The sequence below is a fragment of the Penicillium hordei genome (assembly GCF_028827395.1).
Source record: "Penicillium hordei strain IBT 12815 chromosome Unknown utg000002l_segment0_segment0, whole genome shotgun sequence".
NCBI classification, from domain to species: Eukaryota; Fungi; Ascomycota; class Eurotiomycetes; order Eurotiales; family Aspergillaceae; genus Penicillium; species Penicillium hordei.
Window position 1 is genome coordinate 928247 of NW_026623143.1, and position 21029 is coordinate 949275.

At 48.6% G+C, this 21029-nt stretch overlaps 8 protein-coding genes across 8 annotated transcripts; 4 read left to right on the top strand and 4 right to left on the bottom strand.

Moving 5' to 3' along the window:
- Positions 1-1778: 1778 nt before the first annotated feature.
- Positions 1779-2896, bottom strand: N7537_003644 (NmrA/HSCARG family protein; the record flags this gene model as incomplete). Its single annotated transcript, XM_056894702.1, has 3 exons — positions 1779-1862; positions 1928-2269; positions 2321-2896. 3 exons carry the CDS (start codon positions 2894-2896, stop codon positions 1779-1781), a joined length of 1002 nt encoding a protein of 333 aa, XP_056754450.1.
- Positions 2897-4821: 1925 nt separating this feature from the next.
- On the top strand, positions 4822-5667 carry N7537_003645 (glutathione S-transferase family protein; the record flags this gene model as incomplete). Its single annotated transcript, XM_056894703.1, has 2 exons — positions 4822-5501; positions 5565-5667. The coding sequence occupies 2 exons, from the start codon at positions 4822-4824 to the stop codon at positions 5665-5667; spliced, it is 783 nt and encodes a 260-aa protein (XP_056754451.1).
- Positions 5668-6001: 334 nt separating this feature from the next.
- N7537_003646 (uncharacterized protein) lies at positions 6002-6492 on the top strand (the record flags this gene model as incomplete). The annotated part of the gene is made up of 2 exons (XM_056894704.1): positions 6002-6055; positions 6106-6492. 2 exons carry the CDS (start codon positions 6002-6004, stop codon positions 6490-6492), a joined length of 441 nt encoding a protein of 146 aa, XP_056754452.1.
- An 821-nt stretch (positions 6493-7313) lies between these two features.
- On the top strand, positions 7314-8256 carry N7537_003647 (uncharacterized protein; the record flags this gene model as incomplete). Its single annotated transcript, XM_056894705.1, has 3 exons — positions 7314-7702; positions 7764-8008; positions 8069-8256. The coding sequence occupies 3 exons, from the start codon at positions 7314-7316 to the stop codon at positions 8254-8256; spliced, it is 822 nt and encodes a 273-aa protein (XP_056754453.1).
- A 228-nt stretch (positions 8257-8484) lies between these two features.
- On the bottom strand, positions 8485-11982 carry N7537_003648 (NPA1/URB1 family protein; the record flags this gene model as incomplete). Its single annotated transcript, XM_056894706.1, has 3 exons — positions 8485-8808; positions 8867-11775; positions 11829-11982. 3 exons carry the CDS (start codon positions 11980-11982, stop codon positions 8485-8487), a joined length of 3387 nt encoding a protein of 1128 aa, XP_056754454.1.
- Positions 11983-13256: 1274 nt separating this feature from the next.
- Positions 13257-14034, top strand: N7537_003649 (GNAT family N-acetyltransferase; the record flags this gene model as incomplete). Its single annotated transcript, XM_056894707.1, has 2 exons — positions 13257-13713; positions 13769-14034. 2 exons carry the CDS (start codon positions 13257-13259, stop codon positions 14032-14034), a joined length of 723 nt encoding a protein of 240 aa, XP_056754455.1.
- A 272-nt stretch (positions 14035-14306) lies between these two features.
- Positions 14307-18002, bottom strand: N7537_003650 (uncharacterized protein; the record flags this gene model as incomplete). Its single annotated transcript, XM_056894708.1, has 1 exon — positions 14307-18002. One exon carries the CDS (start codon positions 18000-18002, stop codon positions 14307-14309), a length of 3696 nt encoding a protein of 1231 aa, XP_056754456.1.
- A 411-nt stretch (positions 18003-18413) lies between these two features.
- Positions 18414-20799, bottom strand: N7537_003651 (ATP-dependent RNA helicase SUV3; the record flags this gene model as incomplete). The annotated part of the gene is made up of 2 exons (XM_056894709.1): positions 18414-19485; positions 19538-20799. 2 exons carry the CDS (start codon positions 20797-20799, stop codon positions 18414-18416), a joined length of 2334 nt encoding a protein of 777 aa, XP_056754457.1.
- Between the last annotated feature and the right edge of the window lie 230 nt (positions 20800-21029).

Below are 21029 nucleotides of genomic sequence, written 5' to 3' on the forward strand. Positions count from 1 at the left end.
TATATGGTAGGAATAGCTTCACTCTTACGAACTACTAGGCCGACGGGTGATCTGTTATAATTGAGTTAACTATTTTGATTTCTGCCAGTCTATGTAAGACAAGGCATAATTCAGGCATATTCAAGTACCAGGCCTACAAAATCAGGCATTTGACCTTTGGCCGCTCTGCCCCTTCGCAAACGGAAAAGCTCCTCAACCAACCGAAAGCAACGGGACAAACGCTCTTGACAGCGCCCCCAACCAGAACCCACCGCTATTTGACAAATTTGGTGCACTAGAATGAAAGCCAGGCTTCTGGGCTAAGCGAGCAATTGCATGCGAATGGAAAAGGGGGCTGAACGCGAGCCTGACACGAGGCACCCTTCTATACCGTCTCGTCAGATTGCCATTACAAAGGGAGCCGGTCCTTCAATTGAACGGCAAGAACTTCAAGAGGAGCCCCCCACACCGGTAGTCAGTGGGACCGACAAATTGGGTTCCACGGAACAAATATCGAAGCCCTAGTCGGGCAAGCCGTTGGGGAGCTCCTAGACGAGAACGCCTGCGACAATTGCGTTAGGTTAGATGGAAAGTTCGACAATTGTGTCAAAGTGCCTGGAATGGCATCGTGTCCAAATTGCCACTTTGACCGGCAGGGACAAAGATGCAGCTTTTTCAAAGAACGAAAGCCAACCAAAGCACCCATTCCTAAAAGGCGAGGGCTGAAGGCTATGCTTAAAGAAATGAGCAAGTTATACAAAAAGGAGCTTCAGGCCCGGAAAAGCAAAAACCGTCTTACATATCGTCAGTGAAAAGCGGAACCTCGCCAGGGCTATTATGGAGGAGGCTGAAAAGAGGGCCTATATCTGAATGTAAGATAGAAATATAATCAATATTTCAATTGGGATTTTTAAAACCTATTATATTTTATCCAAACAATGTAAAGATCACGGTAGCGAAGACCATATGACCTAGAAAGAGTGCTAGAGATATCTGTTCTATAAAGTCTACGGACCTAGATCCTACTAGTAAGGAGGAGACTGGGAGGATATTTGGAGGAGAATAGGGGAATAGTTAGAGAAGATTGTAGGTTATTCCGGATAAAGAAAAGAATAAGTGGAGAAGAGAGAATTTTTAATTGTTAACTTAGTTAGAATAAAACGAGTCTGTCCTCGGTTTTAAAGTGCCTTTACTTAAAGCTTTCTAGGAACTCCTGAAGCCGCTCCATTAGAGTTTCCACCGCAGGGACCCTTTCCTCCATCGTTGTCGCCGGGTTATCGAAGGTTCGTCGCACGGTTTCGAGTCTGGGCCCGGAGGGCACGGCGGACTGGGGGTTGACGGTGACGCTCCTACGCCTGGTGGGAGAGCTGTCGTTGCCTCTCCATCTGACCTTTTGTCAGGTTGGTGTCCATGGTGATGAGACTACTACTACCGAGAAGATAGAGAAAAAAATATTGATATTCAAAGTATGGGAAAGCAGGGTATTTGTACCCTGAATCTGACACATAAGCGCTCAGTCTGCAAGCACACAATGGGAGACGGGATCATCTCAACACATAGTATTGTCCACGCACTTGTAGATCCAGCCGATGGTAAGAAGCTATTAGGACAATATTATTGATTAGAAAACCCGATAGGGCAAGTATATTTGATACCATACTATAATATAGAGGTAAATACCTGGCAACTTGTCACTTTTCAATCCCAATTTCTCCACGAACATACGAAATTATGTATCTTTGGAAAGGATAATGGAGGATACAAAATAAAAGCGTCCATGTGCAGTGGCTTCTGGAAAATTAATTTCCTTGTGTGAAGACATTGGACCAATCCTGCTTCCTGAAGTACTCCACCACACTGTCCAGCTGCAGGAGCGAGTCCAACTAGGTTGAAATATCAGCAATTTGAAATAAAAAAACCACCTTGAGAATTCCTCTAACGAACTCACCTCTTTGGGGTGGATGAGCGTGGGGTCATCTCGGCCCTCGTATCCAAACTCGTTGCAATAAGCCCAATTGTCGTCCAATTCAAGTTGGAGTTCACTCGGAAGGGGGACTTTCGATTGTCCTTTTGGTGAAAGAATGCATTCTGCTTCGATCCCAGTAGCTTGAGAAAATGCCTTCGAAAGTTCGCGCAAGGAGCTCCATTCCCGATAGCCGATGATATTCTTCCCAGCGCTCTCTTGCACAAGGGCCTTGACAATTGGACCAGTATCTTCTTCCGCGGCGATGAAAGGCAGTTTAAGGTCTGGATCTAGACTGCTAACGAATTGGGCTGTACCATGCTCTGTCTGAATAGATTTAGTGATAATTTTGCGGGTCACAGCGATCAGTGAGCTTACCATCACGGGCCGGAATATAGGGTTCAAGACAAAATTGCTCAAGAAAAACCCAGCCTGGAAGACACTTGTCTTCTTCCACAGCTCAGGGTAGGTTTCTCTTCCGTACACCTCTGCCTTGGCTTTCGAGTCGAAGTGGTAGACGTGCGTGTATTTTCCCCGGGACCACTTCGTCGCGTCGGAAAGAGATGACAACACGAAGCGCTCCAGCGTAGGAATTCTCGCGGCAACATCGATGACTGCCTTTAGTTGCTCGGTCTCATGATTGGCAGCCCAGACATTGAGCGGCTGACCCTTTGCCTTGGCTTCGTTGGCAGGATCACCAAATAGACCCCAGAAGTCACTGACAGCGAAAATAGTATTCGCGTTCTCAAAGGCAGACGAGAGAGTCGATGGTGAATCCAAGTCCGCTTGGACCACTTCCGCACCGCGGGCAGCTAAAGCCTGGGCTTTTGTGCCGGTTGGATTCCTGGTCACTGCACGGACACGCCATTGCGGCTCCTGGAGGAAAACCTCTGCGACTGAGCCACCCTGATTTCCCGTAGCCCCGAGGATAACGATAAGTTTCTTAGATTCCATGATGAATGGCTTAAGAGCAGATCCTTAACCTTGATGGATGTAAGATACAGCTTGATGTCATGGAGAGAAAAAGAAAAAAAAAGCAGGTGCGACCTGCGAGCCTATCTATAGTTGCCATTCCTGCAGGACGGAGCAACGTCCTAGAAATGGAGTGAACGAACCATGGAAGAGGCTCGGAAGCTTCGGCGACTTTTTTGAGGTTTGCTTTGAGGATGATGTTATCGGCCCGTGTATGGTTTGAGGGCGAAGTTTAATCTCTGTGGATCGTCACCACCCTGAGGCCATATGATGTTCAACAGATAATCTTTAGTCATCGGGACATCCATAGCTTGGAGGCTTCTCTGTTCCCTGAAGAAGCTGATTGATGCTGATTGATGCTGATGTAAATTAATGATTACTGAACATTCCCAATGCAAACCAACCATGGAAGGTCCACTTAGCTCGAACGCAATCTGAGTTCCCCATTTTATGTTTGTTCCAAGCCATTCACTTCCCCACACGCTGCTCTTTAGTACACATAAAACGAGTCCGTATCACATTCATGAAACTCTTGGCGAGTTTGCATCACTACAGATGATTTTGATTTCTCATCAACCGAACGGTCTCCCTTCGAGAGCATCTCTAAACTCTCCGCAGTGACATAGATGTCCGGAAGCAGGTGTTAATTTATATGAAGTTCAAGATTCGTCAGTTACATGGCTTGGTTATCTAAAAAAACTCTTTAAGAATCAGCATTCAATTTTTCGCAGCCGGTGCACAATGGCTTTCCCTAATCGCCTCTTCACTCGTTCAACATGGCGCTTTATTGGCCTTGGTCTTACTACGACTGTCTTTTCTCTCGGAGCCTTGGCCATTCTATCTCCGTCCGTTGCTGCAGGGTCTCTCGGAGTCATCCCTACCACGCCAGAAGGCCGTGACATATCCGAAAAAGCAATGATATTCCTTGGAATACGTGATATTGCCGTGGCAGGTGCCCTGTTTTGGTTTTGGAGTGAAGGAAAATGGAAGGAAATGGGAGTTATTTTGACCGCGTGGACTGCTGTATGTGTGGTGGATACATGGGTTACGATACAGGGGCCAAGAGGATGGGACAACGGGGTTTGGGGACTGTGTGGAGGAGCAGCGGTGGTGGCCTTTGCGGGGTTAGGGCTGTTGCAATTGTAAGGCCTCGGGATTGCTGGGGTGCTAGGGAATGTCGCGGTATGAGCAGAGCAAGAGAGAAATCACCACTTCATGCCCACTTAGATAAATCCATCATCTTGGGAAATTCTGAGAGCGTTGACCGGTATTCCGTCAACATTACCCTTGGATACTCTGTGTCCTCGGAAATCATTGACCGCGTAATAAAGTACAAGCGAATGTGTCATTGCTTCAGCACTTTGGAAATTTCCAGGGAATATTGCAGTGTTTTATGTTAATTAGCCATAACAGTCAGGCAAGGTCAAAATGGAAAAGTGAGAGAAAGGATGGCGAGCAGCGACGAATATTTTAAGTCGGAGCATCAAAGGGAGGTTAGGTGACGTATAAGACGCTAAACCCAAACAGGAAGAACTAACCGGATGCAGTAATTCATAGGGCGAGGGCCAAAAGCCGCAGACGCCGGGCCGTGCTGAGGTTCGGGCCGCCAAAGACCGAAGAACTAGAATTCCATCACCAAACTACCGTTTTAGCTTATAGATTGTTCGTATTCGTTAGGTTAGAGTCATAATTCTATAGTCACTGGTTCTAGACCGTCGCGCTTTACGTTCTTTATTTAGGCTCCGATGCGGCTACATCTAGTCGCTTTATCTTCCCTATATCTATCTCTCGTCTAGCGCTTTTTTAAATCCCAACTTTTTGTTTTCTTTCCAATATCCAAGAGTACACTCTCCAAATACTATCACCGTTCTCTCTCGACCTTCATCACCCATCGATCTTCGCCCATTATGGCCGCGTCCCTCAAGTCAGCCCCCGCCATGACCGTTTTCCGGGGCTTCCCCGAAAAGGGCTGCTACACCTGGTCACCATTTGTCACTAAGCTCGAGGCCCGCTTGCGCTTTGGCAATATCAGCTACAACGTTGACGCAGGCTCACCCCCGAAAGGCCCTAGGGGCAAGGTGCCCTACATCACACTCGAGCACGAGGGGCAGTCTCAATCTGTCTCCGACTCCACCCTAATCGCAAAGTCATTCATTGAGTCTGGATACCTGGAGGATCTCAATCGTGGACTTTCCCCCGTGGAGAAAGCCCAGGATCTTTCCCTCAAGGCCCTACTAGAGGATAAGCTCTATTTCTACCAGGGCCACGAGCGGTGGGTGGTAAACTATTACGCCATGCGCTCCAAGATCCTGGCCAGCATCCCCTGGCCTGTACAGGTGATTGTCGGCAACATAATCTACAATAAGAACGTCCGTAACTTGCAGGGTCAAGGAACCGGCGTCTTTTCGGGCGAGGAGATCGCCGCATTCCGGCAGGAAATCTGGGAATCTGTTGACGGGTTGGTATCGGCTGCGTATGCTCAGCATCGGGATTGGGAGGGGCCGTTCTGGGTGTGGGGAGGTGATGCACCCACTGAGGCCGATGCAGTGCTGTTTGGCTTTGTGGTGTCGGGTTTGGTCTGTGGAGCGTAAGTACATACACTTTTCCATGCTATGCCTTAATATATCTGATGATGCTGACTTTTCCCAAGGGCTCCGGAAACCAAGCAGATTGTGAAAAGTTACCCAGCGCTGGTGGAGTATGCTCGGAGGATTCATGACAAGTATTTCCCGGATTATCAGCTTTGGGAGTAAATTTGGAAGTGTAACGGTACGAGAATAAAACAATATCATTGCATGTAGTCGCTTGAACAATAACTATCCCTGAAATTATTCACATAGATCGTTAGTCTGGTCTCAGCTGTATCGTTTCCTTCCCGAGCCATTCCTCTCCGAGCCATTTCTCTCCGAAGCCATTCTTCTCCGACGCCATTACTCCCCAGCCCCTATCCCATTTGTTCCGTCTATATAACATATAAAATATTTATATAAACCTACTAACATCAACTGCTAATCCCCAGCTTTGAAAGCCCATTTTACTTTTCATCCTAAAATATCCCGTACCCGAAACCCTCATTTTATTCTCATAATGCCAGCCGGCCCCGAGCTTGATAACGCTGCTGTGTTGGACTGGCTAGAAGCGGTAAGCCTATTTCTTTTGACAAAGCAGGACAACCGACTTATATCGATTAGTTCCACCGAGCGAGTGCTACCCTCAACGCCGATCAGTGGCTGGACGAATTCATGACCGACGATGTGGAGATGCAATATGCAAATAACCCCGTGATCAAGGGTAGCGAGGTGCGACAGATGTTCAAGACCGTCCTCGGCCAACTGGACATGATGGTTCACGATATCCGTTACTTCGACTATGTCGCCCCTCGCATATACCAAGCCGCGACCATCCGGTATCTTGTCAAAGGAGACAGTCTGGACACCGACGAAATCACCATTCCTGGGTTTGCTGTGTTCTCTGTCCGAAAGGATGACGCCGGGCGTGTGAAGTGCTATCGGGCAGAGACCTTCCTAGAGCCGTCCGCGGTATTTCAACGAATTGTTGAAAAGTCGAACCGACAATAAAAGCGATTGGTGGTAGGCATATATATTCATATTGGTTGAAGTGATGGACCAATTGACTGACAGCATAACAGAGGCTACAAGAATAGAGGAGTATGTTTCTCTGCATGGGTTTTGGGGGGGGGGGGGGGGGGGTTTGATGCGAGGGTTCGCTGCGCGGGTCCAAGAGAAGCGTATATAACCCTTCTATTGATACGAGCTAGAATATTAACTCTGATAACATATGATTTAGTCGGAATTTAAAGTATAAAAATAAAAAGAACAATATTCTAGAAAGTTAGAGTATGGAGAACGTAGGTCTCGAGAATCCAACTAAGAAGTATACGAGGTGGGCCACATTAATCCAGAGATATTGAGGCCTTATGTGCTCACTGGCCAATGTCACCGTGTCTATAGTACATAAAATAAAAGGAGAAAACAAGTGGATGATTCAAGATCTACGATCAGAGAGCCAAGAGAGCAAGATGCTGAAGCAGGATTTGGGAACATGAACAGGTTGTGGTATGGATAGGCGTCATACTGACGCGATCGAACGTTCTACAAAAAAAGGTATATAAATATCTTATATAAGTACTTTATTTGATCTTCTTATTTGATTCTCTTATTTAATTAAACTTCATAGTGTTTTATTTTTAATTTTATTACTAAAATACTCCAAAATTATCATGCAACAGGAAGTGGAAAAGCCCTCACGGGGACCCCAATCACAGTTTGAAAAGGGCAAGTTAATATCTTACTAAATGGTAATTGCGCTCTTTTTAATACGTACTGCAGGTCATCAAATTCCTGTCGAGCATCACAAAAAGCCCGGCTTACAAGCTGAAATGGAAGATCCCAAGCCCACCTCAAGCCAACTCCCAACTGAGGATAATGGGTACCAGACCTATAAAGCGGCGGGAAAACTTTCTGGGAAGAAGGCCATCATCACTGGTGGTGATTCAGGAATCGGTCGCGCAGTTGCTATTCTATTCGCCATGGAAGGGGCATCTAGCCTTATCACGTATCTGCCCGAAGAAGAAAAGGATGCGCAGGAGACCAAGCAACGAGTAGAAGAAACCGGACAAAGCTGTTATTGCTTTGCAACCGATATCCGGGATAAAAAGAACTGCCAAAAGGTGGTTGAAACAGCCCTCAAGAGCTTAGGTGGAATTGATATTCTCGTCAATAATGCCGGGACTCAAACGATGATTGACGACATCAAAGATTTGGAAGAGTATGTATCTTCTATGTCTTTTTCTGGTCTGCTGGAATCTTACATTAACGCGTTTCTATAGGTCCCAATGGGAGAGCACATTCGACACTAATATCCATCCCATCTTCTATCTCTCCAAGTACACGCTTCCTCACTTGAAGAACGGCTCCACGATAATCAACTGCGCTTCGGTCAACCACTATATTGGTCGTCCTGATCTGCTTGATTATACATCCACAAAGGGAGCCATCGTTGCCTTTACCAGGGGATTATCTAACCAGCAAGTCAAGAATGGAATCCGGGTGAACTGTGTGTGTCCTGGACCAAGTAAGTCCAACGGGCCGAAATTGAATACAAATGTATAAAAACTAATAATTATATGTCTAGTCTGGACCCCTCTAATTCCAGCAACCATGACGACCTCCGCAAAGGAGCAGTTTAGCGGTACACCAATGGGCCGCCCGGGACAACCCAGCGAGGTTGCAACATGTTTCGTCTTCCTTGCAAGTCAGGACAGTAGTTTTATCTCTGGCCAAAGCTTGCATCCGAATGGGGGAGTCGTAGTCAATGGGTAACTACGGACTCGCAGTGGATTATGCGAAAATGCTGTGATGCAATCCTTTCTTCCCAATGTGGTCCTGAACCCAGGCTTCAAAACCAGTAGCTCCTTGAAAGGATATGCGTGATAGTATATTGTACAAAAATATGTGGATATTTGACACGGTTAATTTCACCTAACTACATATGACCAGAAAGGCAAGAACGCCGATGATCCAATCTGCTATTGTACAAATTCCAATGCCTCAAACTTGCGCCTGAATCTCATCAACGACCCGTCCAAGAGTCCCATTACTCCAGCCATCAACTCGCTCACGATCACACTTCTCATATAAAGCACGTGCAAGTGCCGCAAGCTGAGCAGCCTCCTTGGGATCAGCCTCTGCAGCTTGGATCTGGATCCAACTGATGACACCAGAACGGGTGATCAGCGTAGTACTGCCACCGACCTGGGCGGCGCGGTACACAATGTGGAGGATCTTTCGTCGAGCTGCGGGACCAAGGGTTGGGGACTGGTAGAGGGAAAGGATGCGCTCGAAGACATTGGCTCGTCGGTAAACCTCCATATCCTAGATTCAATGTGTTAGCAATTGCGATTTTGGAGTGTAGAACTGAATAGAAACTTACAGCCTCGGTGCGGAGTGCCTTGATAAACAGGTTGAGGAGCCAGTCGATCTCCTCGAAATACCCATCATCCAACTCAGGCTCGTGTAGGAGGATTTTGTCAACCCAGTATGTTGGGATCTTCTCGACTTCCCAGGATGGTGCCTTCTGCAGGAACTTGTTGACTTTGCCGTAAACCTTGTGGAGGGGGTCTATGAGAACCGCCAGGCAGTTTGCAGCGCACTCGCCCACAATCCAAGGGACGGGCTTCTCCATGCCAATGTTGTTGACTGTCTCGAGGAGCTCACCGGCTAGAGTAAACACCGTGCGCCATTCTGCGTAGGTAGATTCCTTAAGCTTGGCCATGAAGCGAATAATGTTGGCAAAGGCCTGTCTTCGGACTTCTTCGTGCTGAGAACAGAGGCAGAGCATCAGCTCGGCGACATGACCTTGGTCCACTGCTTCTGCAATGTCCTCTCTTTCCCATTTGTTCAGGGCATTGTGGGTTGTGCCTTCAATGGGCAGGGATCCGAAGATCTCATCAAGGTCAACGGTAGAGGTTTTGTTGGATGAACTAGGCACATTAGAGCCAGAGTCAATGTCCATCTTGTCCTCATTATCGACATCATTTGCCTCCTTCAGGGACTTCTTAAGAAGAGACTTGATTTTCTTAGTCTCAGTTGCTTCAACCAACGCATCCCGAGCAGCTTTGAGCACCTTGGTGCTCTCGCCTGCCTGCTTCAGATTACCCAGAAGACTTGCGATCCAGGCTCCAACGGCAGCTTCCGCGGATACATCTCCGCTCTTGACGATAAATGGCCATTGCTCAACAATAGCAGCGACAAGCGCGCTAGTAGTTCTAGACGCATCCTCAGATAATGACTGTAGCAGATCCAAGTAGTGAACGGGCTTCTTGGCGACACGGGAGACACAGTTATCAAAGAAAACCAGCTGTTGATGCAAAGCATCAGCCTCGGAATTCTCAAGACTGGACAAGACAGAGGCAAATGCGTGTGGGGAGCTTTGCAGAACAGAGTTATCAACCAGAACAGTCCTGAGCAGGGTAGAGATACGGCGCGAAGAGTCCTTGTCTGAGGTATCCATGAGAACCTTCAGGATCGAGGTGAAGGGTGAGTATTGCATGGATGCTGGCTTTTGCCACCAACGCAATGAAGCAGACTGTTGTGCGATCTGGAGGATGCTCTGCAGTTGGCTCAAAAGGGATTCGGAATCATCTGCGCTAACGTCTGGGGCTTCCAGGCGCTTGAGAACGTCAACCAAGACTAGTGAGACGTCAAAGTTTTCCTCCAAAGCAATGTCCGGCATCACTTCATAGTAACAGGTCAAGAGCTCCGCAACAGCTTCCTGCTGGGTCAGGTCCTCCTTTTCTGTTCTCCGGAAGAGGACAACGACATCCTTGACAGCAGGGCACCGACGAGAGAACTCTGCCAGCAGCTTAGCAGAAGCCTGGTTCCAGAATAGCTGGCCTTGGCCGTGATCCGCCTGGAAGATTTTAAGGACAGCTCGCAGCTTAGTGAACGCGAGAGTCAGGATTCGCACGGCGAACAGAGTGATAATCTCCGCATTCTGGTTGAGGCAGCGGGTCATAATCTTCTGGCCAAGGGGACGAGGGAGAATATTTTCAATAACGATAGAAACCGGCGGGGGGAGGATGGGCTGCTTGTCCTTCCAGCCACAGTTTGCAGGGACAGGCAGCTGCACAGTTGAGAAAAGGAAAGCGGACTCGGCCATCCACGAGGGGGTGGCCTTGGGGTCTGAAATAAACATAGTTTTCCTCGAGAAGTAATCGGCAACGAGCTCTGGTGCCACTCTGAAGATTGACACCAGCAGTTCAATCTGAAGACTATCGACATCAGGCCGAAGGCACTGGATGAGGAATGAAAGAGAACCATTGCGCACGGGGACAGAATCTCGGTATTTGTCGACGTAGATGGGGGAATCCAGGCCCAATTCAATGCATGCATCATCATCAACAGCTAAGGTCTCTGGATCGGTTCCGGCCGGATACCAGCCGGTCTCGGGGAGGAGAACGCCGAGTCCGGCAGTTTTGCACACATTCATCATGACTCGGTGGATCTCATTGGCGATGATGACACCTCCAGCATTAGGTTCGTCTGACTCGCGATCATAGCCATAAAGTGTGACTAGTCGTTCGAGATTGTGTCTGTTGAAAAACTTGCTCTTTGATTTGCGAGACAGAGCGGAATCTTGTACCACGTCCCTCTCAATAGCCTTGATAATTTCTAGTACAGTGTCCCGCGGATCTTTCCGGATATATTCGAGGAAAGACCTGGTGATCTTGTGCTGTTCAATGATATCATTCTTCTCAGAGGCATGCTGAACTCTCAGGTTCGCTAGCAGGTATCGCTGAGCGTTACGTCTGAGGGTTGACTTGTTAGACTCATCCTCTGAGATCTCTTGTGCTTTGTTGGGGGTTAAAAAGACCTCCAGTCGCTTAAAGGTAATGTACCGGCGAAGGTACAGCTGTCGTGCCACTGCTCCTCCGTCAAAAGTCACGATCTCCGTAAGCAAACGGAGACATGGTGAAATCAAGTGCTCTTTAGACTTGGTTGCTGTCAAACCGCGGTTGAACAATCTCAGCTGGTCTTTCTGCAGCAGATGCTTGCACAGGGCGATTCCGAATTCCCGGAACTCTAGTTCCGACGAAATCGTCTTAAGAAAGATCGCGAGAACAGAAGGGACACTAGTCAATAAAGGCTCATTGTTATTGCTATCGCCAAATGACCAAGATTGGATGATGTCCGCAAAGCACACTGAGGTTTCATCCTCCTTCCCGGAGTTAGTGATTTGCTTATCGCAATACTCCTTGAGGACACGCAATTTCTCTGCTTTGTCGCTCTCTTTTTCTGTCTGTGAAATTGACAGTAGGAACTCTTTAAACTTGATTATACCTATATTCTAGTCAGTTTTCGTGTAGCTTTGGGTGGCTTGCGATCTGCCTCACCTTGCTTTGCCAACGGGGCATTTTGCTGGACAGCCAACAGGTCACGCAATGAAGCAGCAGACTTGATATTAGACGTGACAGTCAGTTTCTCCGGCTTAGGATCATCGAGCTTTCTTCTCTTCGCCCGAGAGGGATGCTCTGTGATGTGCGACATGATTTGATGGGTTGGTGTTGTAACTTATTTTTTTTTTATCGATGTTCCGATACCATCGACATTTCCAGCTCGTTGATTGGTTGGGGGCTCCCCGCCCAGTACAAAACTGTGGATACACCGCCTCCTTCTGCCCGATGAATATCAGGGCGGTGTGCTATTAGCCTCCGATAAGTGGAGACAACATCTTACTTTTGTACATTCTGGTTGTCGATTTTTCTCCGTCCTTTACACGATATCTTCGAAATGATGGCTTATACAGCCTGTTAGTAATGACCCTGTATGGGAATGGCACTTAATCCTCTGTTGGCGGCGATATGAATGGCCTGAATACATACAACGGGCTTATCGGAGTCCTGCTGCGGTGTTAGCAAGGCTAACAGGCTCTTTATTGCTGTTTCTTCATGCCGATCATTATCAGCTTTTACGGAGTATGCTACGCGACCTCGGACAATTAGCTTTTGGGGTGTGTACGGCGACTAAGTGTGCCACCCGGAACATAACTCTCTCATCAAATAATCCATGGATAATCCGTGGATATTGCCAGGCAGTAATTTATGCTTCCACCAAGGTTTCTGAGGCTCTAAGGTTAGCAGTCATCATTATCAAATATTATATATACGAGTGTGCTTTTTACGACATTCGTATATGTAGACATCTCAAAAGACATCTCAAAAGGAAAGACACTACAAGGCCATGCAAGCACCCAACCATTCTAATTAAATCCACTTACCTACCATAAATCGATAATTTACAAGTGCAGTAATTCAATCGATCCTTTATAATTGTATGCTCTATATCAATTCTATAGGGTCAACCCAGATCACAACTAATATAAAGAAATTGAAATTGAAATTGGCATATAGCTTTAAGGCGGTGATAACAACGGTCAGGTCATATCCAATGAGAGAGTTTATGTCCCGGGTAGCACACTTAGTCGCCATACACATCCCAAAAGCGGCTAGAGTGAGAAATAGGTTGTGGTATTTGACTGTTGCCTTAGTGTTCTTGTTCAAGATAAGCCTAGTGACCCCTGCCCATCACCCTCGGGACACTTGTTATGTGGCCTTCTGCCCCTCATGGTGTCACGACCTTGTATATAGTCAGATAGTTCCCTCTTGCCTCTTACCTCTTCTTCACTCTCCCTGTCTGCTCCTTTTGATAGTGAATGCCATCATATTCAGTAGCAATCTCTAGATCACGTCCTCTTTACACCCACCAGCCGATTCTCCTTGTCAGAGATTGAAGCCTTTCAAATCTTTTCTTCATTCTGCATCATGACATTTGTCATTCAACCCTGTTTCCCGGAAGATGCCCCGGGCCTTGCAGCAACCATGATGGGTGCTCGTCTCACCGATCCCCACTGGAGGTGTCTGTGGGATGATCCATCTGCCGAACGCATTATTCCTGGGGCTATCAAGCGCCTTCCTTGGAGCCTGGTGACCAGCACAGAAACCAAACGGCATCAGAAGGTTATTGATGTCGAGACCGGCCAAGTGGTGGGGTATTCGCGATGGATCCTCCCTCCAATTTTGGCAAAGAAGGGCGATGTTTGGCTTGAAGCACAGGTAGCCGAAGTGCCTCCCGCCAACCGCGCAGCGTATGAGAAGCAGTATCAAGAGAACAGCCGGAGTGGACAGCCTATAGGCCTAAAGGTTGGGGAGATGATGGATTATCGCAGTGGTCCTCTCGAGGAAGCGGATGCTCGAATTACGGCAGATGGGCCTTTTCTGAGTAAGATGCACACCGATATATCACTAGTAGGCGGATGACTGATAACACTCTCCAGCTCTTGATTATTTGACAACAGACCCTTCTTTCTGGCGTCGAGGTATCGGGAGTATGCTCGTGCAAAGTGGACTGCAGATTGCAGACCAACAAGGAATAAAAACCTATGTGATGTCGGAACCAGCTGCACTGAAGCTATACCTCAACCTTGGCTTTCAACTGGTGGATACGGTATCGGTGGACTACTCCCGTTATGGTGGAACGGAGCCCATGGTGGAGTACTTCCTTGTTCGCGAGCCATCTCAGGTGGAGTCTGTAGGTGTGTGATGATAACACAGAATATACGAATGCAGAGTAGTATTTTTGATCTAGCACCCCCGGGCGGACGTAAAGTCGCTTAGGAATGCTTAATGGTGGATGGAACAACCAATAATATTCCCATCTAGATATTATACAAGAATTAGATCCAAAACAAGTAACTCCCATATTTTAAGCTAAGTGATTCATGCAAAAGCACAATGGTAAAGAAATATAAGACGCAAGAAATAAAAAAACTCGCGATTGCAACCATGGCTGGTATATTGGAAAGACAAGAAAAATCAACCCCAAGTTCCACCACCACCACCTCTGCCCTGCCGCCGCTGGGCAGAAATACGCCAATCGTCTTCGCCAGCAAAGCGGTTGTGCAGGGGCTGGATGCGTTCTGCCTTCTTACGCTTCGACAATCGATCCGTAGGTGCAACCTTGAAGAAAGTGGGCGCCGCCTCCACGAGCCATTTCGGCTCAATAGCAGTGGTGCAGTGCATGTACTCCTTAGTCGTGAGGACGAGGGTGTGGTAGATGACGTGCTCAGCCGGTTTACCGAACATCGCAGAACTGGGATGCATGTAAACGGGCGTTCCTTCCACCAGGGTCTTGTATCCCTCCTGGGGGTCTTTGCGCGCTGCGTTGCGGAAGAAGCCGGTGCACAGGGACTGTCGCACTTTCATGGTATCCCGGCCGCAAGAGACGATGCGGTGCTTGTAGCGGTTCATGATGCCCATCAGCTGCTGGCGCACATCTTGGGCGCGCTTGATCTGTCGTGCTTGGATGAAGTTCTCGAAACACCAGGAGTTGTTGAAGCCTGCGTTCTTCCACCCATTGTAGACATTGAGGAGGGTCAGATGATCGCCGTGCGGATCGTGGAATTTGGACTTCTTCTGGTCTGCTTGTTGCTGTTTTTCTTTGGGGCGGTAGAAGACAGACTGGATGGACAGCATGGCGACAATGCTAAGCATTTCATCGGAGCAGCCTGAATCCACGGATGCAATGAGCACCTTGGCAAGCGCAGGCTCCATGGGGAAATCGGCCATCTTTCGTCCAAGGCGAGTCAAAAGACCCTCATCATCAAGTGCTGACAAGGCATACAGTTCTTCGAGTGCTGTCAACATGGTGTTGGTAGGCGGTGGGTCCATGAAATCGAAGTGGAGAAGGTCGTTGATACCCATTGCCTTGAGCATGAGAATGGTATGTGAGAGGTTCTGACGCTGAATTTCGGGGATGGTTGTTGGAAGCATTTCAGACTGATAAGCAGCCTCCGTATACAATCGGAAACACTTTCCAGGCCCTGTTCTTCCGGCACGGCCAGCTCTTTGTTTAGCTTGCGCTTGGGAAATAGGAGTCACCACAAGAGAATCCATGCCGAGCTTCGGATCGTAGGCGTTCTGCTTCACGAAACCGGGGTCAATAACGTAGTAAATCTGATCAATTGTGATCGAGGTCTCCGCAATATTAGTTGCAATGACGACTTTACGTCCACCCGGGGGTGCTGGGTCAAAAATCCTACTCTGCATCTCACTGGGCAATGCAGAATAGACAGGTAAAACGACCAGTTCAGGGACAGTAGGTCCCAAAGCTTTCATGCGCTCGAATAAAATCTCACATGCTGTATCAATCTCTTCTTGGCCCGTTAAGAAGACCAGAATGTCACCTTGCGGTTCTGTCAAGTGAATCTGCATGACAGTGATGAGTGCGGCATCCAGGTAATCAGATTCAGGTTCCTTGGAGTACATGACTTCGACAGGGAAAGTTCGGCCAGGAATGGAGAAAATGGGACAGCCGTGGAAGTATTCAGAGAACTTTTCAGCGTCCAGTGTGGCAGATGTGATAATCAATCTGAGATCGGGTCTTCGTTTGACTGTCTTTTTCAACAATCCGAAGAGGATATCAGTTGCGATTGTCCGCTCGTGCGCTTCGTCAAGCATGATAACGGAGTATCTCTTGAGATCTGGATCCAGAAGAATTTCTCTCTGAAGCATTCCATCGGTCATGTACTTGATCTTGGTGTCTGGGCTGGTACAATCCTCGAAACGGATGGTATATCCAACCTCGGCTCCGAGCTTGCAACCAACTTCTTCGGCCACACGTTTAGCCACTGACATGGCAGCAACACGGCGAGGCTGGGTGCAACCAATAATTCCATTGTTTCCATATCCGCCCTCGGCCAGGTACTGTGTCAACTGCGTGGTCTTTCCAGAACCCGTATCTCCGACGACAATCATCATTTGATTGTCCTTCACGGCATCCAGCAATTGCTTCCGGAACTTGTAGACGGGCAGACTCTCGCGCTGTTGTTTCATGGACATAGTCGTCCGCTTTCCAAAAGATGTGTTCTTGCCCATCGTTGCTCTCTTCCACTCCGGTACAGCCTCATCCTGCTTGGGCTGCTGCGCACTCCGAAGATCAGCAGCAAACTTTCGCTCTTCCGGTGCAACCATGGGATCCTGCCATTGAGCATTCAGATCAACATTGGCCGCCTTTTCGGCCGCCTTGTCCTGTGCTTCCTGCTGCTTCAATTCCCGTCTCTCCTTAGCAAGGTTAGTGCCTGCCATTGCAGAACGATTCATTGAACCATCGGGAGCCTTGACAACACGAATAGGAGAAAGTTCGAGGGACTGTTTCGTCTGGCCAGCCAAGAAAGGAGGCTCCTCATCTTTGACCTCAATGTCGATATCTTCCTCCTCTTCGAAAGTTCCTTCGCCAGTGAGCGTTGCGTTATATTCCTCGTCGATATCGGGATAGTCTGCTGCAGAGGCAACACCGGAGGCAATCAATTGTCTGATCTCCCACCGCTCTGGCGAAGTCATGCGTTTTCGGTTCCTCATTGGCCGGCTTCCGGATCCTTCAATAACGGGCACATCGGAGCCGAGGCTGCCGTACCTATCATCTGCGAATCCACCATCGAGACGTTCCATATTTGCACCAGAAGCAAGGCGCTTCTGGGGAACAAGATCCATGCCTGTCACTTGATCCACCTCCTTCATGGACAGTCCGATGCGAGTGCCTTCAATACTAGCGACTTTGACTTTGACTGGTTGTCCACGCGAGACCAAATCTGAGGGGTGATTGACCCGTGCTCCTTCTTGCATTGCTGAAACGTGAACAAGACCATCCACCTTCCCTTTGACGCCCTTTAGATTCACAAAAGCACCGAAATCTTTCACACCCGTGACAATCCCATCATATATTTTGAACACAACGGGGTGGTCATCCAGCTCGACAGGCGGAGGACGGCGGAAATCATCATCCTCGTCACGATCACGGTGTCTCCGACGGTCACTATGGCCATTGCGACGGCTGTCTTCCCGGTTGTTGTATTTTCCAATCGATCTACCGAACTCGTCGACGAGATCATCGTTTTTGTTGTAACGCCGGGCACTTCGAGACCTTGATCGCGAACGGTATTTTTCTCTGCGCCGTCCACGGTCGTAATCGTTGTGCTCCGGGCTGCGGCTCCGCTTCCTCGTTCCACGGCCGTTTCTCGATGCATGTGGTTTGTGCTCCTTCGCTTTTCCTGCTAGGCCCTCAAGCATGGCGAAAGTGTCGTCCATCGCACCTGCTTGTGCGTCGGCTTCGTCTGCCGCTTGGCGATCTGTGTAGTCCTCTTCCGCCCAGCGCTTCTCCGTATCGGGGACCGCAAGGCCCTTGAACACGCGAGACTTTTGCTCTAGAGCATCAAGCAAAGCCATGTCGTCGTTGGCATCAGAACTCCCCTTGTCGTTGTCTGCTTTCTTTCCCTTGTACTTGGGGTGCATCGTGAGCACCATGCGGTCGACACTCTCCAAGAGACTTTGGGGAAATTCGCCGCCCATGTCGTCGAAAAACTTCTTGAAATCGGAAAACTTGCCATTACATTTGAGGTGCTGATCGATCACGAACTCTGCGAGGGTCTTGTCGGCGATTCCCAGGTGATTCTCGAACTCGTTCGTCACGCGCGAGACGAGCGAGAACAGCTCCAGAGACTCAAGGTCATCCATGATGGGCGGTGGGACAAAAGAGATCCAACCGGATAAAAGATAGAGCCAGCAAAGCTGGAGAAGTGACGTTTAAATTGGCAAGCGCGCAAAACACTGCTACCCTGTAGCTCTTCCGTCGCAGTACGGGATCTTGAAGGCGGAAAATTAGTGCAGCCGACCTCAAGTTGCCACCGATAAGATAAGGCGGTATGCACTTTTTTTTAGCACTTGGGACTTCATCGATTTATGGTGACAATATAGTAGTAAATGTCGGGGATCTTCAAAGATGTTCAATCAAGATGTGAATGGAAGCTGAAAGAGACGCACAATAGAGCAAAAAGAAATAGTAAGTAAGTCTAAAGGTATTAGGTATTGAGTTTTGGAGATCGGTTTTATACATCTAATATACATATTTCTTGTTGTACATATTCATCATTCTTTGGGGACTTCTGTGTCATAGTAAGACTCTTTTGAGTCAGACTCCGAGTCGTTCGAGTCGGGGGGTGCACCCTCTGCCTCGCCCTCTGCCTCCGGTGATGGCTCATATAATGAGAGATCAGCGTCGGACGATTCACCCTCTGCAGCCTCCCCAACCTCCGAAGCAGCTTCTTCAGAGAGATTTATTTCCATCTGCTCTCCTTCACCAGATGGTTGCCTCCAGTCTCCAGCAACTCCCATGCGTTCCTGCTCCAACAGCTGTTTCTGCAGCGCAATCTGGCGCTTCAGAGAGGCACCCTTCCGCAACCTCTTATTAGCGGAGAATTCAGTCAATGCCCGAACCATCCGCTCCTCAACAAGTTCCTTGACATGACTTGCCAGAGTTCGGTCAGTGAAGACACCACCGAATCGGAAACTGAGCCACAGGTACAAGATAACTGCCCTATGAAGGCTCTCCAGATCATGCAAATAGTCATTGCTGCCAGAAACGGGCTGTTCGATGACTTCCAAGTTGAGATAGGCGATGTCCAACAGTCGCCCTTCATGATGTTCGGCTACACAGTCCGCCATAGCACCGGTAACATCACGCGCACCTGAACTTTTACGGTCCATTGGAGAAACCATGAACTTTAACTGATCCTCAAACGGCAGTCCTTTGACAGTGTCGATAATTTCGGCGTTTTCCAACTGACTGCTGGGGTCACACAAGAAGAACAAAGGATTGACCTTGGCAATGTCCAAGACCCGCTTGATCAGATATTCGAAAGGTACACCTGGTGGGAAGTAGGCGGCGAATTTCCGGAAAACAGATTCTGGAGGGAAGATGCCTGCCGCACTCAGCGGTGGGGGCTCCAACTTTAGAGCTTGCTGGATATATGGAAGGTCAACCTCTTCGAGACAGGAGATCAGGCCCACGTTAGGCTCGTCATTTGTGCTTTCCGTGGCATTGGCTGGGCGATATCGACCAGCACGTCCACCAATTTGTTTAATCTCGGGGACAGTAAGCCGTTGAAGTCCAGTCGGGACACGCTTGACGAGGGTGTCAAAGATAACGCGTTTGCAGCTCCTATTGTGAGTTAGCATGGAGCGTAAATATAAACAGGGAGCGTAGAACTCACAGGTTAAGACCCATGCCAATCGCATCACTTGCCACGAGGAAGTCATAGTCATTATCTGGGTCGTTGAACAGATTTGCCTGTTGGGTCCGAATCTCTGCTGGCAGACCGCCATAAACGATGGCTGCACGTCTCCCGGTGGTCTTCTCGATGTCTGCCTTCATGGCGTGTATACCTTTCCGGGAGAAGACGACTATACAGTCGCCCTTTTCAAGACTATTGAGATTACCCTTTAAACTGTGCGGCATCACTTCCAAGGCGTTCAGACGTTCGTAGCGGTGGACCTCCAAATTATCTCCCGTGAGTGCACATAGCTCCCGAATCAATGCTATGGCGCGGGTTTCACCACACAGGTGCAGTTCGGCTACCTGAGCACCAAGGAAAGCTCGAGTCCATGCCCATCCTCTTGACGAGTTAGCAATCATTTGGATCTCATCGATTACGCCAACATCGTATTCCTGCCCCAGGCTGACCATTTCCACGGTATTGCTGGTAATGCGCGGCACCTGATCATCATCGGGAAATTTGACATCGTCACCAGTGACGAGACTGCATGGAACCCCATCTGCTTTGAATCGATGATATACTTCTTGCGCGAGCAATCTCAGCGGACCTGCGTAGAACCCATTCTTGCTTTTCGCCAGCCGTTGTAGTGCATGGTAGGTTTTTCCGGAATTCGTCGGCCCGACATGGAGATGGATTGTTCGCTGCATCGATCGTGCGCGCGGATACCACTCGGCTGGCCATCGAAGGTCGGTCACTTCTTGCTGTGCTTCCAAGATGGGTGCTGAAAACCTGGCAGTGATGTTCTCCGAATACTGCATATATTCCACCTCCTCCCGCAGGCCCTGAAGTCCGGAGGAGAGGTAAGCCTTTTGCAGCGCTACCTTTGTATGCCGAAGGGGTCCCCATTGTGCAGATGCCTTCTTATCGTCTGATTTGCAGGCATTTTTAATTTGGCGCTCGAATTGGGACCATCCTTCTAGTGATTCGCCTGATTTCGTCAACTTGCTGTATAGATCGCGCAGGGTCGCATCCACCAGTTCGTTGAAATCTCGTGCGGCCGCAATATCCTGTCGGGCGGACCTTCCGGCCGAACCTCCTCCATGTGATTTGCCTTTTTTTGTGTCTTTCCTGTCTGTGGAGATCTCGGGTTTGACCTTTCTCGATCTCTGCAGAATCGAGGTTGTGGTGAAGGGTCGTACAGCGAAACGAGCCAAGGGTCGTAAGGTGAGGGAGCGACTAACGCCAGTCCATGGCTGCATTCCTAGACGACGGGGGCTCCAATCCCGTAGAGAGGAACAATCCTAAAACAAAGAAAGTCGAACGTAACAAAGAGAACGGGTAGACTAAAGGACAAGGGACATAAGACATAAGGAGAGAAACCAAAAAGTTCCCTTATCGACCTGATCCACTTTAAAGCTCCAATGGTGGGGAAAATCATCTTCCTTCATATACCTCAGACGGCCACCTCTCCTCCTCCTGGAACTAAACA